This window comes from Thermobia domestica, chromosome 18 (assembly GCF_964235325.1).
Source record: "Thermobia domestica chromosome 18, izTheDome1.hap1.1, whole genome shotgun sequence".
Classification (NCBI taxonomy): domain Eukaryota; kingdom Metazoa; phylum Arthropoda; class Insecta; order Zygentoma; family Lepismatidae; genus Thermobia; species Thermobia domestica.
The window spans coordinates 67,269,245-67,287,286 of NC_137471.1; the positions used below are offsets into that span (position 1 = coordinate 67,269,245).

Sequence of the window (18,042 nt, forward strand, 5' to 3'; positions counted from 1 at the left end):
TGGAGACAGTTTTCCCTCTTACATTTTGTGGTAACTCTAGATAATAACAGTTACCGTATGTCAGGGGACTTTTGAGAAACCCTATATATTTATTTATTAGGGTGACTTGACCCTCATCTGGATCTTTGGTATACAGTATCATTTTCGCCTAATCAGATAGTGTTCCTCTAGCGACAGTGCACTCAAGAACAGTGCAAAATTGTTTAAAAAGGGGAATTTTATAGGGAAATTCGAAAAAATTTCTCCGTTACTTCCCTCTTATATGCAGTACTGGGACATTCTGTATACCATCTGCAAGCCTGTTTTATTAGCTTTCAAACGAATTATAATATGTAACATAACCCCAAATACAGGGTGTTTTAGAATGTTTCAAACGAAAATCGGCAAGTGCAAAAGGCAAAAAAGTTACCCCATCCCTATCTCCGGAATGAGGGGGAATAGACTCTATGTTCACATAAGCATTTTTGCTTAGAATGACCCCCCTATCATCTCCCTTGAGAACAAGATCCTGAGACGAATATTCGGACCCAAGAGACACGGGAATGGGGAATGGCGGAAACTTCATAACGAGGAACTACATAATTTATACGGTTTACCCAACATTGTTAGGGTCGTCAAGTCTAGGAGGCTTAGATGGGCAGGTCATGTAGCTAGAATGGAACAAAATAGAAACGCTTTCAAAGTCTTAACTGGAAGACCAATCGGAAAACGACCATTAGGAAGACCAAGGCGCAAATGGGAGGACAATATTAAGATGAATCTCGCAGAGATTGGAATACAAAGTAGAAACTGGATGCAATTAGCTAAGGATAGAAAAAAATGAAATGAAATCTTTGAGTTTTACGTCCCACGATTATGCCGGTTAGGCTAAAGGAGACGGTGATGATGAGTAATGAATGAAATGGCGGAATGAAGAAAGTGGGAGGAAACGGAAGAACCCCGAGAAAACCCACGGGCACGGTGTTTGTCGACCACAAAGTTAACTAGCTAAGGATAGAAGTCAGTGGAAAGCTTTTGTGAACGCGGCATTGAACTTCCGGGTTCCATAGGCTATAGAGTTATATATATATATATATATATATATATATATATATATATATATATATATATATATATATATATATATATATACAAATCTATACAAATCTTATAACGGCAAAGACAGACAAGCGGACAGACAGTTAATGTATATAACCATTCGATAAAACTACCCACACTTACAGTATACAGTATGCATATTAGTTTGGAAGTTGAATAGATTTTGAATTCTTTGTAAGGCAGAAACTGTACAAATAATGATGAAATTAAATTTTAATTAGGTATATTGTGAGATGTTTAGTTTCTGTTCTATGTCAAATGTTTGGTACAGTATTCTTGAGTTCAATTCCCGGTGAGAGTTTGTATAGTGCGGGTAGTACTGTATATAGTCTCAGCAGGGAAAGGACTATTAAATAATAATATTAATAACAAGCTTCATTAATTGTCAGTAAGTCTCGTATATTGCTACCAAGTATATATTAATCATCAGTAATTATAATCTTCTTCATAAAAGGTAACATACGTACCAGGTATTTGACGTAAAAAGAGTCGTTATGTTGGAATGTTCAACACGAAACGTTACCATCCTTGAACGTGTCTATATATGCAAAAAGCAGAAGACCATAGATAAAAAGCAAGACCAAAGTGTATATGTGTGTGTATGCATGTACTTCCCACCACTCCCTACCCCCTCCCCTAGTTCTGTCTGATATGTCCATGTCCACAACAAGGAGGTCCCAGTGGGAGCAGTTAGTGCTGCAACCGCTAACAAGACGGAAGAAAACTTCTCACCTCGCTATTAATAAGTCCCTCAGGGTAATACCCCTGTCCAGTTAATTACAAGACAAATTTTCCACGAGTACGAATTAAGGCTCGCTCATGCTTCAGCCAATAATCGACTAACGAAATGAGAGGTGTTACCCTAACTATTTATCATTAGTCTCCGTCGTATTCATCACAGGTTGTAGATAGGAACTGCCATGTTATTGTCACTATACCAAAATGAGATACACACCTTGAAAGGAAGAAAGAAAAAAGGTCTCTGATAATCATATGAACTGTTCTAATAAATCACCCTTTGGTTGAAAGTTGATACATTTATCAACGTTGCATGAAGTATATATTTAGCAAAGAAAGAAAAAAAAAAACTCCTTATTTGCAGTCTATTTTGATCTTGCGTTTGAACCTATTTATGTGTGTTGTAATCAGGCACGCGTCCAGAAATCTTTGTTGGGAGGGGTTTACGCTTTGGGGTGGGTGGGTTCCAATACTACAGTATAAGCCAGTAAGTCTATGTAGTATTGAACGGGTATTATTCTGCTCCCTGAAGGACGATAAGTAATTGTAAAATACTTTCACCTATATTTTCAGAAAAAAAAAAATGATAGAATTAAAATAGATTGTTTTTGTAAGACAAGGAAAAATGAAATGAAATACTTAAATTTTTTGTCCCACGGTTATGCTGACTAGACTAAAGAAGACGGACGGTGATGATGAAAAATAATGAAATGGGAGAATGAAGAAAGTGAGAGGAAATGGGAGAACCCCGAGAAAACCCACGCACACGTTGTTTGTCCACCACAAAGCTCTCTTGGTGGGAGATGGAATCGAACCAAGGACCCCCATGCGCCAGAGGTGAACGCTCTACCATTGAACAACTGTGGTTATTGTGAGAGAAAGAGAACACATGAAGTGTAAGATCAAATTTTCATGCTACCTCAATCATTTCCCTGTTAAACAAAATAAAGTTTTATTGAGAAAGTGTACAAATGCATGTTGTGTTAGGAAGTTTTTGGCCGGGGGGAGTGGATCCAGTGGACCTCCGTAGGTGCGACTCTGATTGTAATGTTAAGATATTATATCTAAAGGAATTTTCTAATTTAGAAGTAAATACTTCGCTAATTTATTAATTGATTAATTAACTAGAGCTTAACGTCGTTTTCAACATCAAAGCTATATGAAACGGGGTCTCCAAGCTGTTATATACTTCTACCGGGGATTGGATCTGGGATTACACGCATTAGCCGTAAGGCCATGACCAGATACGTAAGACTTGATGTTTACGTATTTATTCTGAAAGTTGACCATAAGAATGTACGAGGGTATTTCCAGTTTCCAGCCTGACATTGAAAAATCGTGCGACTTTTAATAAGTTGTTCATGGCATATAGTGCCATCTATGGAGGAAATAATGTACCAGTTTCAACTGTAAAAAAGCATTATTTCTTTGGGAATCCAGAGTAATGGAGACAGTCTCACCCCTGTACTCAATGCTAAGAAAGTGAAACATGGTGGATGAGAGGAATGATGCATTCTGCCATGTCCAATACAGAAAACATGTAAGAGTTATTATAGTGTCTCATAGTTAAAGAGAAAATATTTTGTCAGATCTAATACATTGTATACTGGTATTAGCTCATGCTTTTTGTAAAATAAATTCTCTTCAACGTTTTGAGGGTAATTTGTACTATATATATAAAAGTTAATTCTGTTGATATAGGACAATGTCTCTTTGCACACCGATTTATTAAGGACGGTGCTCCCTGTACCTGTCTGTGCAGCGTTGTGCTGTCATCTGTTGACGTATTACAGAATTAGTCTCGAAACTTTTTGATACCACTTCGTATTCTCACCATCGTCATCTCCTTTAGCCTTCACGACCTAACTGTTGGATGTTATACTGAAAGATTTCTTTTTTTTTTTTTTCATTATATCGTTTGTTGGTCTTTTGTGACACGGAAGGATTCTGATACCTTCTAGATTAAATTACGAAAAAATCAGGATATAATTTTTTTTTCATAAATTTACAAAAAGAAATGAGAAACATTTCGAAACGAGACGATAGTTTTTTTTTTTTTAAGAATCAAGATGAGGCGAGAATTTTACAAAATTTACGATACCAAACAAGAAAACTATTTCTCATCTCATTGGCAACACTACCCTAAAGAAGGCGAATAATAAAGAGCCTGATATACTAAAAAATAATACAAAATTTACCATTTTTCTTTTGTTTGTTTTTCATAAGTGAAAGAAGATAATGAATGCAACTTAGCACAATCATAGATAATGTTATTCTACAACAGAAAATATGAACCCGAAGAGTTTTCAGTGTTGCCATCCATAGAAATTACAGTATTGCCTGAATAACTTTCCACTAAAAATCTAAGTTAAGGCAACGACTAGAGGAACGAGCTCAACTGCATTTGATTACGTATCATGTTGTCTAGGAATTCAGTGAACTACTTTTTAAATAATAGTTGTAGTTAACTTGTAAGAAAACAAAATAGTTTTAACATACAGTTATTAAAATCAAATAATAATGTTATTTAAAAAGTAGTTCACAGGATTCCAAAATAACACGATCAAAGGCAGTTGAGTTCGTTCCTCTTGTCTTTGCTTTAACTTAGATTTTGGGGGAAATGTTATTCTGGCAACACTGTAATTTCTATGGATGACAACACTGAAAATTCTTCAGGTTCGTATTTTCTGTTGTACAGTAAGGGACACTTCTGGATGGTACACTTTTGCAGTAAATTTCCGTATGGGTGTACCGTCCAGAAGTGTCCCTTACTGTACAATAATATTATCTAGGGTTGTGGTAAGTTGCATTTCATTATCTCCTTTCACTTATGAATAAACAAGCAAAAGAAAAAAAAATGTAAATTGTGTATTATTTTTTAGTGTGTCAGACTTGGAAATAAATGATCGTCAAAGAATTAGTTAAATGAGAAAGTGGAAGGAAGCAGGAAAACCTCGAGAAAATGAAGGGACATGATATTCACTACAAACTTACATGGCCTTGTAATCGAACCACGGATTCTTTATACGCAAAGTGAGCTCTCTACTGCTGAACCACAGTGCCTCTCAGGTTCGATTCCCGATTGTGGTCCACGAATTATGTAGTCTTGCTAATGGAGAATAAGTTATTGAACACATAAAAGTTGGTTTATGGAGGCTTATAAAGTTGAATCTAACTGGTAAAGTAATCTAACACCTTTGATTCAGAGTTGGATAATCAAACAGTCCCATCTGTGTAAGCTCTGAATCGAAAAAAAAAATCTTTCTAGATCATTTCGTTTTCTCTTTTTCTTGGCTCAAAAGTAAAAGGAAGAGGAAGAAGATGAAGAGTGAGTGAAGACACTAAAGCAGTCTCTCCCTCTTAGAAGGCCCAGCTAATCGTTGTCCAATTCGCCTTCCCAGTGAGTGTGTTTCTTACGCCATGCAGCCTGCGGCCGTGATTAGTGCTAAAGACTAGGGATTCTTCCCAAGAAAATAGCTCTGAGAAAATCCCAGTGCGGGACCCTCCGTGACTATAGTTTCTTTTCCCTTCTCCCTCTTTCACACACACACAAATACATAGATACTTACTTCTCCGTCTTGTTCTTCGTAAGGAGGAATTATCATCCCCATTTACAGCAAAACCTTTCTTCAAGGACCTTGGATGTGCAGACGGGGAAAAGTGGAAAAGAGCTATATATTCTCGAATGTTCATCTGCCAATATATCTAAAGTACTTTCGCTTCTTGTGACTTTCCTTAAAAAAATTTTCGTGGGAAATAATGAGTTTGAAGATAATAATAATAATAATAATAATAATAATAATAATAATAATAATAATAATAATAATAATAATAATAATAATAATAATAATAATAATAATAATGTAAAGGAGTTAAAGAATGTAATCTTGAATAGGGATGTACACGGAAAAGGAGTTAGAGCTGCCTCGTTTCGAAAAGGTGTGCAGAAAGCGTTGTCCCGAAAAATGTATCTTCCTATAGAAGAGTTCTGTCTTGTCTCGTCTCGTGTATAACCTTAACTTTTAGTTTAACGGCTTGTGCTATATTGTACTTTTAAAGTTTTACGTTACACAGCTCTATCCTTCAAGCTAAAGAAGAATATGAGAAGTGAGTAATGACAAAACGATTGGTGTAAAGTACGATACGTAACAACCTTGCTCTGAATGGGATTTGAACCCACAAGAGATACATCTTCCAATCGACTCTTAAGAGTCTTCATCCCAGCGAAATTAAAATACCGCTAATTTTACAGTAATTATGTGATATCTTCAAATAGATAAAAGATAATCGAAATGTGGAACAAGAGCGCCCTAGACAATATTATTTTACATAAGAAACCGTTTTCACGACTCACTTATCTGCTTTCGATTTCGAGACATTTTGAAAATCGGCATTTATTTTCGCGTTTCTAAACAGCTGAAAACGGAAAGCCACTAGGTGACTTATGATAACGGTACCTGACGCAAAATAATATTATCTAGGGCGCTCTTGTTCCATATTTCAATTATCTTTTATCTATTTGAAGATATCACATAATTACTGTAAAATTAGCGGTATTTTAATTTCGTCGGGATGAAGACTCTTAATGCTTTACACCGTCTAGAAATACTAGTCGACCATTTACGTCTGGTAAGAAAATTATAGCCCTCACGTACAACATGAGTGAATGAAGTTACTGTCTTTTACGCTAACGTGTCGATGGTCAGCACCCATTTCAAACATACCCCCATTCATTATACACTTACAAAATTTATCCACCTCCCGGCAAACGGCAAAGTTGCATTTTCATTTAACATTGGGCGCATAAAGAGTGTACAACCCAAACGGCTCGTCCGATTAAAAAAAAAATCCTTCAATTTTGATTGTAAACATCATATTTGGAGATGATTTCCCCTCTTACATTTTGTTGTAACTGATAATAAAAGAATTACCTTATGTCAGGAGACTTTTGAGACACCCTGTATATTATCACAACGTTAAACTACGGTAGACTTCTAAATTTCGCGAATTCATTGCAGAAACCGGAAGCTGTAGTTTTACACTAATCAAGTCAATTGAAAGAGTAAAGCCAGAAAACGCAGAAACGACCAATTAGAATCGAAATGCCACTATATTTGGTTGTGAGGATTGTTGCGTGATCACTGCATTGTATCTGTGCTGGGTGGTTGACCGCTCGGGAGAGTAATACTCCCGGAAGTACGTTTTTCCACGCGCTACTCTAGCCAGCTGTTTTACGCGCTATCCTAGACAGTTGTTTTAAATTGGTCACAAAATTTATATCATGAAGTACAAGGGGAACAGAACGAGCCCTATATCATGAAGTACAAGGGCATAAATACTACAATTACTTATCTACACAAAAATAAATAAATCACTTTTTTAAGTATTATTTTCATATTATTTTAATTTAATAAGTGTTATAAAAATGTAAAAAAAATGTGAGAAAAAACTTTCCTCGAGCCGGGTTTGAACTCGCGCCAAAAGAGACTTTTATTAGTAGCATATAGCGCTAGCCCACTCGGCCACGAAGGTTGACAGCAACAAGCGTTTGATTTCTGCTATTTTAATGCAACGTTGCAAGAAGTGGATAATGCCAACCAATCAGAACTGTGTTTCTCGTTTCTACTTCCGGGAGCATTACTCTCCCGAGCTAGTCCTGTGGACACTGCATAACGTAATGCACCATGGGAAGAGCCGGCGATTAGGGGAAGAACAGGGGCAGTTGTCCCCCACTTTTTTGAAGTGACCCCTTAAGGTATATAGTTTAATTTGGAAATGTAAAGTTTTTGTATGTATTAGCTACTGGTTCATTAAAAAAAAAACTGCCATATAATATTTGCCGTTGCATGAATACGTGTTGGTTATTTGTCTTCCCGTGGAAAGCTTCGGAATTGGTGTGTTAATTGCAATTCAAAGCAATTAATATTGCAATTGCATATTTCTTTAAATGTAGCATTTGCTTGTAGTATTTACTGTCTTTCATTTTCTAAGAGGAATAACATATATTTAGTGGGATTGTGGAATTAAAAATATAAATTGTTCATTAATCCACAGCTTCAATATAACTTCTACAAAGCAAGCCTTATTATTCATTACTATGATTAAAAATATTATTGTTTCTATTTATCTGTTTTGCAAATTTATTATATAATCTGATCACAAAATTTTCCAGACAGAATTTTAAGATATTCATGGTCAAAGAATCAAATTTCTTTTTACACTTTTGTTGTTTAAGAGTACAAAAAGCTAGTACCTGCTTGCCTTGCTTTTGCCAATTTAATTAGACCTAATAAAATATGAAATACGATATACGTATTTTAACTGTAAAAGATAGTATCCTATTAGTTATACAACCTTTCTTCAAATAAAGTGTTGGAAACAACCAGGTAAACTAACATTGATATATTCAGATCATGTCTTGTTCCTCACTTTTAACGTCCAATCGCCGCCATTGACCATGGGTTCGAACGATATATCTGGTTCTTAAACGTTAATACTGAGCCATTAAATACACAATTTACCTTCATGCACACTTTGTTTAAGAATTATAAAAGAGAAGCCTCACAGTTAACATCTACACAATTTTTAAGATGTCTACTTAACCAACTGAATAACTCTATAATATTCTTTGTTGTCATGACGACCACGTCATGATTAGATTACCTAAAAAAACTTAAATATTTTTTATAATATTAACATTATAAATATATTATTTCTTTGTCTTTCTCTTCTTTTATTATCAAAATCTACCTAGTGTATATTTAAAATACATTATGACCCAAAATTACAAGTAAATTACAAGTATTACAAGTAAAATATACAACGCTGTTGTAAGGTATTCCCTTTTTGGCTAAACGAGACGGATAATTAATTAGAATGAATGATTATGAAGGGTAAGAATGTGGCAAGAGAAAGGAAAACCCCGAGGAAACCCACGAACGTCACCAGGATCGATCCAAGGTCTGCCATCATCTGAGATGAATGTTATCATTTAACTATCGTACCCTTGTGTTTTCATTCACCGTCCTGGTTATTTTCATAAGACTTTGGAGAAAATGCTTACCTGTGCTTGGAGGAGATACTGAAAATAAATAAATAAACAAATGTGAACTTCAAAACCGTGTCTTAATTGGAAATTGCCACACCTCTTGGAATCTAACAAGCACTGAAACCTTGTGTTATCATAAGAGTACAATCCATTAATCATAGGAAAGAATGTAATAAAGAGTCTGGTCGTCTTTTGCATAGTTCTATGAGATATAGGAACATTTTTCTTCAATTATCATGAACCAGGAATCACGCATAACCTATCAACCGTCCCTCAATCAGTATTAATTGGAGATAAAAAGATTTAGAGAATTTTGCAGCTATGTAACGTGTCAAAAGAAAAAATGTCAACTATTAATATTCTTCAAGTGATTAATTATCTTAAATGACATATAAGGAGAGGTCAATGAAATTCAATCAGGATTCCAAAAGGAAACACATAATATTTACTGCAGATCTAATGTAAATACGAGGGCTGGAAAGAAAAAAGTGGCAATAAACAAATCATTCACGAACCCTTTATTGGACAATCATGAAACTTCTACAGGCCTTCAATGTAATCCCCTGAAGCATGTTGCACCCGTTGCCAGATATGGGGATGTCGCAGGATACCAGCAGCGGTGCCCTCTTTGTTGATGTCTGCAAGAGAGCGCCCTATAGCTCGAAGTATGGCATCTCTGCTGCGGAAACGCATCCCTCGCAGTGGTTCTTTCATCAAAGAGAACAGATGAGTCACATGGACTCATGTCCGGTGAATAGGGTGGGTGCTCTAGAACCTCCCAGCCCCATCGTGCAAACAGGTCTCTCACAACACCTGCGCTGTGACAACGGGCGTTGTCATGCAAAACAATGAGTGGACGTTGCACACTGCCACGTCCTTCACGAAACGCTGCTACCCAACGTGCCACAGTCCGATACGGCAATGCGTCATTTTCGCATGCTTCACGTAGTCCGGAGTGACATTCCGTGGCGTTTTTATCACGGACCACTTCGATCTTTATCCATAAATGTTGTTCTAACTTGGAAAACATCACCTTTAAAGCGGTGTGCTTTGCCAACCTGTATTCAACACACTTCACTACGATCACTGCCGCGCTAACACTAGCACCACCACCCGTGTTGTATAACTCCACTCACCCGCTACAAGTGTTGCCAACTGCAGCTTGCTCAAAATTCCCTGTGCGGGGATGGGACAGTGTTGCCACTTTTTTCTTTTCAGCCCTCGTAGAATGTCGAGTAACACGGTTGCTGGGTCAAAACAAAATTAACAAATTCTTCAGTGGCGAGGCAAAAGAAGGTTTGAAAGAGTCAGGTCTCTCTATGAATAATTCTGACTCGTTTGACAACTCCCAGAACATTATTCAATAAAATAATAGTAACAAATGGAGTAAAACTTTTCGGTTTGTATCCCACGCGTTCAGCTTCAGGTTAAAGAAGACGGATGATTAATAAAACTAAAACTGCCTTCACACTAGGATCTTGTGAGCCGCTCACGTGAACCGCTAAGGTGAACCTGTAGTGTGAAGGCATTGAATACTTTCGAGCCGCTCAAAAGATGGTGATACCAAAATTGCAGCCATGCCAGAGCCAGAAGAAGCTACAGCTTTAATTTTGGCTATAAATTGCAAAATAAAAAGGAAAAGAACATAAAGAATAATGTGATTCATCATATAAATCGATCAAAAGTGGAAGAATGTTCATTTTACGGTCTGTTTCCTAAACCTAGAGAAGACAAAAGAAAATTTTTCAATTACTGCAGGATATGTAGGCCTATATCTTCGTTTCGAAATCCATAAATAAAAAAAAAAACTAAAAATCTTATGGAAGGGCATTCCTCCCTTTTTTGAGTGGAAAATTTCAACTTTCTAAACATTTTTCAATGTACAAACCAATATCAAGGAAGTTAATATAAAAACGCAAGTCTCTATGTCATCTAGAAGTGGGTTAGAATTTAGATTAATCATTTAGAATTATCGACAGAAGATTGGTATTACTATTATAAATTGTCGAGTAATTTAATACTATTTTCGTGGGTTCCGCCATTTTATTTTGGACGTGAAAGGATTCCATGAATGAAAAAGTTTGAGAAACGCTGGTCTACGCCACTGTCTTGTACAATTAAAATTCGGTGAGAGTACCCCCCCCAAAAAAAAAGTGACCCGCCAATGATTGTAAGATAGTAATAATGACAATAATATTATAAAATAAATAAATAAATTTTACCTTGAATATTAAGTTTTGTGTTGTTGGTATAGCCGTAAGGTAGGATTCATTATAAGATACTGATCACAATTCTAAGCATAGCTTGAACTCTTAAGGTTCTTTGGAAGATCAAAAACAATATGCAAAGAGAGGGTAAAGCACCGCTAACGGATGGAATGTGTGCATGCATACCCGAGACCAAAACAGGCAATGTTTAATGATGGATGAAACAAGCAATTGTGCATATCAGAAAGGATCTCGAAGACCTGAAATTAAGTCTCTCATTAATTGGACGTTTATCATATGAGTTTGGAGTGGCTTAACTACCGCCCTGTTCTTCTCATAATTAAAGTGTTGGCGCGTTGGGTAATATCAGAATATATCGTGTCTGTTGAGATCCACCTACACGGGATTTACCACACCTCGTGTAAATGAAGCTTCTCTCTCTCTCTCTCTCGTTCTTTCTTTCTTTTACAGATAAAACCTTCTTCCATCATTGTGATCATCATCATCTAAAAGAGCCTCTGAAAACCTTCCATATACGAGGTTTGACACGTAACCATACACAATTATACGAGACAAGTGGTTATTTTCTATCTGTACAGCGGGTGAACTATACGCTACGTGTGCCTCGTAAAGAATTATTATCTTGTGTGATTGCCTCTAGCCAAGTGGAGAGCAGAATTACTCCACGCACTCATGCTTATGTGTCTTTATATATATATATATATATATATATATATATATATATATATATATATATATATATATATATATATATATATATATGTACACACACCACCACTCAAATACTACTACTAGCAGCATATGTGTTAGTGTATTGGAGAGCGAACACTCTCATAATTCACGCCCATGCCTCGTCCTCCATTAAGTTTCATCATGTAGGTATCTTAACTCTTCTCTCATCATTTAACGAATACGTTATCAGTGCAGAGTGTCTCTGCATCGGATAAGAATTTGAAAAACATAAAGAGCATTCAACGTATTTTATACATAGTATGCGCACTTGTCTTTTCCATGAAATAGCTCTCTTCCTGCTGTTATTACCGGTCAATAGTCATTTGTCAATATGTTAAGTTTAAGACATCAAAAAGGAGTTAAGTAATGAGAGGGCGGACAACATCTCTGTGATATTATTATGCATATCTTTTGATTCCATTTTTTTTCTTAAAGGTGCTAAAACATATCGCGTTAGCATTTTGCGATTGTAAGTACAACGATGTCAAGTTGATTAAACTGGATTTTTGCTAACATTATTTCTTGAGTTTAACGTCCCATTGTTCTGATTGGTTCGATTTATTAATTTTGCCCTTTTTAAAATTTTATCAACAGCGAGATCACACACCACAATTGCTCAGTGGTAGAGCGTTTACCTCTGATTTGTGGAGTTCTTGGTTTGATTCCAGGCCAAGTTAATTTGTGGTGGACAACATTGTGTCCGTGGGTTTTCTCGGAATATTCCCGTTTCCTTCCACGTTTTCATTCCAGCTATTCTTTCATTATAACTCCACTAAAACCAAAGTACTTGTCGTAACGGCCCGCTTTGTGATCCTGAGCCGCACCACGCCATCTGTTAGCAACTTATGGAACTACGTCCAACCTAGCGACGAACGCATCGCCCTATCGGTAACCGGCGTATCGGGAGTTTTCTAGACCTTGTGGTCGTCACGTCTTTTATTCATGTGACTCCCCAGTTTTGCTTCACGACGCTGGGTAGGCTGAAAACTGGGGAAGCACCGATTGGTAATCGAACCCGGGACCCCGCGGACATGAATGCAACGCTCTAGGCTACGATGCCCTCGTTCCGTTATCATTCACTTGTCTTAATCACCCGTCTCTTTTAGTCTAAGGGGCATAATCGTGGGACGTTGAACTCAAATATTTCATTTCATTCTCATTTGCGAGATCACGTAGGAGGAAGCCTACAGTTTAACATGGAATTTAAACCACTTAAGAGTGTTTGTTGCTCTTTCATGGCTAATCGAATCCGGAAAGCCCTCCTATACCTTCCAAATGGGCGAAAAATACGTGTCATTAGCTTCGAGAGGTGGTGTGGAAGGAGGGTATTACGTGGTACCTTAGCACGGAGTTTGAACGATCTGAAGTGGACTGGGGCGGGAGTTAGCAAGCCCCCTTAGAACTTCCAGGAATTGCAAGATTTGTGGTAATTTCTGCTATGGAGTTTGGTCATCGTGGGATTCGGTACCTTGGTGCCTCGGCACTAAGAAGGAGGTGAGCTTGTCTTAATGCCCGAATGAAACATTGCAGATGCTGGTAAAGTTTTGCTCGTTGACACTCAGAGACCCTAAGGACCTAAATGAAGAGACGGGTTGGTCCCGCTTAATGGGCGTGGCCCATTACCTTTCTTGAAGGTTATGAGAATTACATGGGCAATTAGAACGAATGTGCCAAGTCCTTGCAATCCAAGCCAGCTACAAGCTGTCAATCAGATCTTATAAAGTATGGTACATACCCATCCCACAATTGGAGATCAAGTTCTGACGTAGACACCTCACAGATACAAGGTGTCCAGTAATGTTTATGTACTTCCTTCGCTATGCAGTATCAGTTCGATTAATCACAAACTGATGCTTAATCCATTTTCCTTTAACTGTTTTCCATAGTATATTTTTAAAAAGACTATTCTTCTATTGGTGTAATAAATATTTAGTATTATGAACTCTTACTTTTCGTTTTCTTTCCAGGTACTGGAGGATCAAACATCAAGAAATTTAAAAATTCATACAGGATAATCTCTTAACGTAACCGTAATTATCAGGAGAAAGGAAAAAAGTCGTTGTAACTTTTGGAAATTTTTATTAACGATGGCTGTTCCTAGTGCTATAGAAGTAGAACGGAAATTTGTTGTTCCACAGAATTTTCAGGAAAAAATTGAAGAACTAGGCGGTGTTCTGATTAAATCAACTAAATTTATAGACATTTATTATGATACAAAGAATTTATATCTGGCCCGTAACGATCATTGGCTAAGATCAAGAGATGGGATTTGGGAACTCAAATATCCTAATGTCACACATGGTGGAAACGAAGCAGCAAAATCTAAATGCACCAAATATTGTGAAAGTACAGATGAAACTCACATAGTATCCATATTGTTTCGAATTCTGAAACTTGACTCAAGTCAGGACATGTTGGAAGATGGTGGTGGTAATCAAAAATTTTCTTTGAATGATGTGGTGAAAAATCACCTGCAACAGCTAACACGAATTGAAACACAGAGGCAAAGCTTCCAGTTGCAAGAATGTCACATTGACATAGACGTCACAGACAGTGGAGTTCGAATCGGAGAAATCGAAGTGATTGTTAATGATCCTCAGCAGGTGGACGCTGCTACCAAAACGGTGGATGACCTGGCCAAAAGTTTAGGTAAGTTTGCAAATAGACTAATGGTAGCTGTCAGCTTCTTTTTTAAAGAAGTATTTAAACCATTAAAGCTCGAATTGGGGAGAGATATCGGTCGCTATTCAAATCTAATTCGAAAATGTAACGAACGTTTATGTTGTGAAACTTTGGTAGATCTTCAAACTACAGGCATTAAATAAAACCGCACATGGTAAATCAATAACTTTCTCTCGCATTAAAGACATAAGATAGATTTTTGATTTGATTTGATTTCTTTAGTTTAGCGTCCCTTTCAGCAGCGAGGCTATATAAGACGTGAACCTATAGCTTAACGTAGAATCCTAACCACATGAAGTTTGGGATTGCAATCTATCAAGATTAACACATTGAGCGCCAAGGAAAATTCTGCTGGTTCCCCCTCCCGGACCAAAATATACTTTCAAAAGATAACACGTTCAGGTCGTGTGTAGCGGGATTGATACACATTGGTTTTCCTTCCTGGGCTCTATAAAGTTTTGAGACAAAAAGTAATTGTCAATAGACACAACAATAGACTACCTTCCTGAAGGTAAACTTGGCCTGAGAGGGTAAACCTGATGATTTTGTTTTGGCCCCGAATGGAGTCTCGACTGTGTATGTAAAATGATACACGCGGCCCCGGAAGGAAAACCTGTGTGTATCAATTAAGATGCACACGGCGTGAGCAAAAAGGAAGTAGAATTAACTTCATGTTGCAAGTTTCTACATACACATTGAAACATTTTTACAATATTAACCACATAAAAATTAATCGATTTTGACTAAACATTCTATATACTTTGTTTAGTTATCGCAATTATTCTCACTGTTTACGGCAGAGAGAAGTGAGTAAAAGCGCTTAAATTCTCCGACATATTGAAATTTTCTTACCTAAATAATATCATAAGAAAATATTTTACCCGATAATTTACACTAAAGTGATTCAATTTTGATGCGATAGACGCTTATTTTATTTGAGATTTCCCTATCATCCCCACTACTTGTCAGCAAAGAGTATAATTATAAATATAGACCCTACTTGCTTCACAAATAAAAAGACTATATAGTTTCCCACGATAACTTTTGTAAAAACAAATCGATTTTGATAGTTTGTAATAAACAAAATAGTTTTAAGATACAGTTATTAAAATTAAATAATAATATTATTGAAAAAGTAGTTCACAGAATTCCAAAACAGAATGATGCGTAATCAAATGCAGTTGAGTTCGTTCTTCTAGTCGCTGCCTTAACTTAGATTTTGGGGGAAATGTTATTCTGGCAACACTGTAATTTCTATGAATGGCAACACTGAAAATGCACTAACTTCATATTATCTATTGTAAAATAACATTATCTATGATTGTGGTAAGCTGTAATTCATTATCTCGTTTCACTTATGAATAAACAAGCAGAAGAAAAATGGTAAATTTTGTATTATTTTTAGTATGTCAGACTCTTAAGGTTTTCACTCAGTCCCTACTGCTCGGGATTGAAATCAGTCAATTATGACGGAATTAATTACGGTATTCCACCCACACCCACAATGTAAAAGATAGGTTTCGCGAAAATTTCCTAAAATTTCTTCGGTTTTTATGAAACAGTGGTGTTGGTGAAAGCTAAGGTAATAAAATAATAATAATAATAATAATAATAATAATAATAATAATAATAATAATAATAATAATAATAATAATAATAATAATAATAATAATAATAATAATAATAACAATGTATAGAAAACAAAATACATGGAAGTGCATCGGGATCGTAATACGGCAAATTATGGATACGTTAAAATATCAAACAATACTTTTGATGAAGTGGATACTTTCAAATATCTAGGATGAATATTTACAGACGAAAACCATATTCATCAAGAAATTAAATGTCGACTAAAAGCAGGGAATTCGTGTTATTATTCAGTTCAAAATCTTATGTCGTCGTGAATTCTGTCTAGGAATTTGAAGATTAAAATATACAAAACGATAATCATACCTGTTGTTCTGTATGGTTGCGAAACATGGTCCCTTACTCTGAAGGAAGAACGTAGACTGTAAGTATTTGAGAACAAGATCCTGAGACGAATATTCGGACCCAAGAGGAACGGGAATGAGGAATGGCAGAAACTTCATAAAGAAGGAACTACATAATTTATACGGTTTACCCAACATTGTTAGGGTAGTCAAGTCTAGAAGGCTCAGGTGGAGAGGTCATGTAGCCAGGATAGAAGAAAGTAGGAACGCTTTCAAAGTCTTAACTGGAAGACCAATCGGAAAACAAGCATTAGTGCGTTTGCACACGGCAACGATAATATCGGTGGAAGCCCCGATAATATCGGTGTCGGTGTCGGCGTACTTTGCACACGTCGCCGACAATATCGGTGGAAGCCCCGACAATATCGTTGCCGGTGATGAGCGAAGTAAGCGACACACACAAAAAAAATCTTCTCCATATACGAAAACAAATAAAAAAAAATAATAATTGGGAAAATTATTTTTTAAAACAAGGACTACAAAAACTGTTCTGAAGAGGTGCGGAGGACGGTACAAAACTTAGACAAAAAAAAGTTCTATGCCTAAACATGTTTAGATTTAACAGTGCCGTTTTAAATAGATGCTGTAAACATATTATTTTCGTTTCGATAAGAATTGATACTGCTGTACATTGCAAACTATATTAGTTTTAATTTTTGTTGGAACACTGTTGCATATTGTATGCATATTATTTTGTTTTCCATGCAGTTAACATTAATGTCATAGTAGATTAAATGATAAGATTCGAATTAGTAAATCTGTTTTACATTGCTCCATACATACACTGGCGCAAACCCCGGGGGGATGAAGGGGAAATGTCCACTCCAATCTTGGAACTGGGGAGATTGTCCCCCCCAATAAACCGATTTGAAATGCGTTTTTTTGGGAGAGAAATTTGATTGTGTCCGATCGCCAGAAAGGAAAGCGAGATGAAATTAATGTCCACTCAGAATAAGCCTCAAATCTGCCCGCCTCCCAATGTTGAAGACAACTCTGCTCCCCTGATCCTCCACAGCATTGTTTCTCGACTACAGAAATAGTTTGAACATCGCTATATATATAATATGGGAACGATCTTACCCCCTCCCCCAATGTTGAAGACAGATTTGCGCTGTTGCATACATACCTGTCGTTTCTCGTTTCTTTTTGTCCATGAACTCAAAATCCTGGGCAAGGCTTGCATAAACTTTTCGCCATGCTTTTTGCTTTTCAATTCTGTCCTTGAAAGAGTCTGTTATCTTATCCCATATGCAAGGTCTACATTCCACAAGTTCAATAAGGATTAAAATATCGAATGGAAAAATTCCTGCCACTTCTAAGCAAAACTAGAAAGATACGAGTGCAACAATACACAACCTTTTTATTCAGTCACTGTAGCTTAACTGCAGAACTCTATCAGGGGGTCGATCCCGGTACAAAGGGGAGAGGGAAAACTTGGATACATAGCTTTGGTCTTTGTTTTCAATTGCCATTCCACAAATTATTTTTAAAAAGGAGGGATTTGGGATAGTTTTGGAAATGA

General features: G+C 36.5%; 1 protein-coding gene across 1 annotated transcript in view; it reads left to right on the forward strand.

Moving 5' to 3' along the window:
- LOC145674868 (thiamine-triphosphatase-like) overlaps nucleotides 1-18,042 on the forward strand; it is a 578,824-nt gene that overhangs the window by 480,334 nt on the left and 80,448 nt on the right. The window contains exon 5 of the mRNA XM_081745113.1: nucleotides 13,812-14,493. Within this exon, the coding sequence (XP_081601239.1) occupies nucleotides 13,932-14,493 (562 nt within the window). The 5' untranslated portion in view covers nucleotides 13,812-13,931. The remainder of the gene's footprint in view (nucleotides 1-13,811; nucleotides 14,494-18,042) is intronic.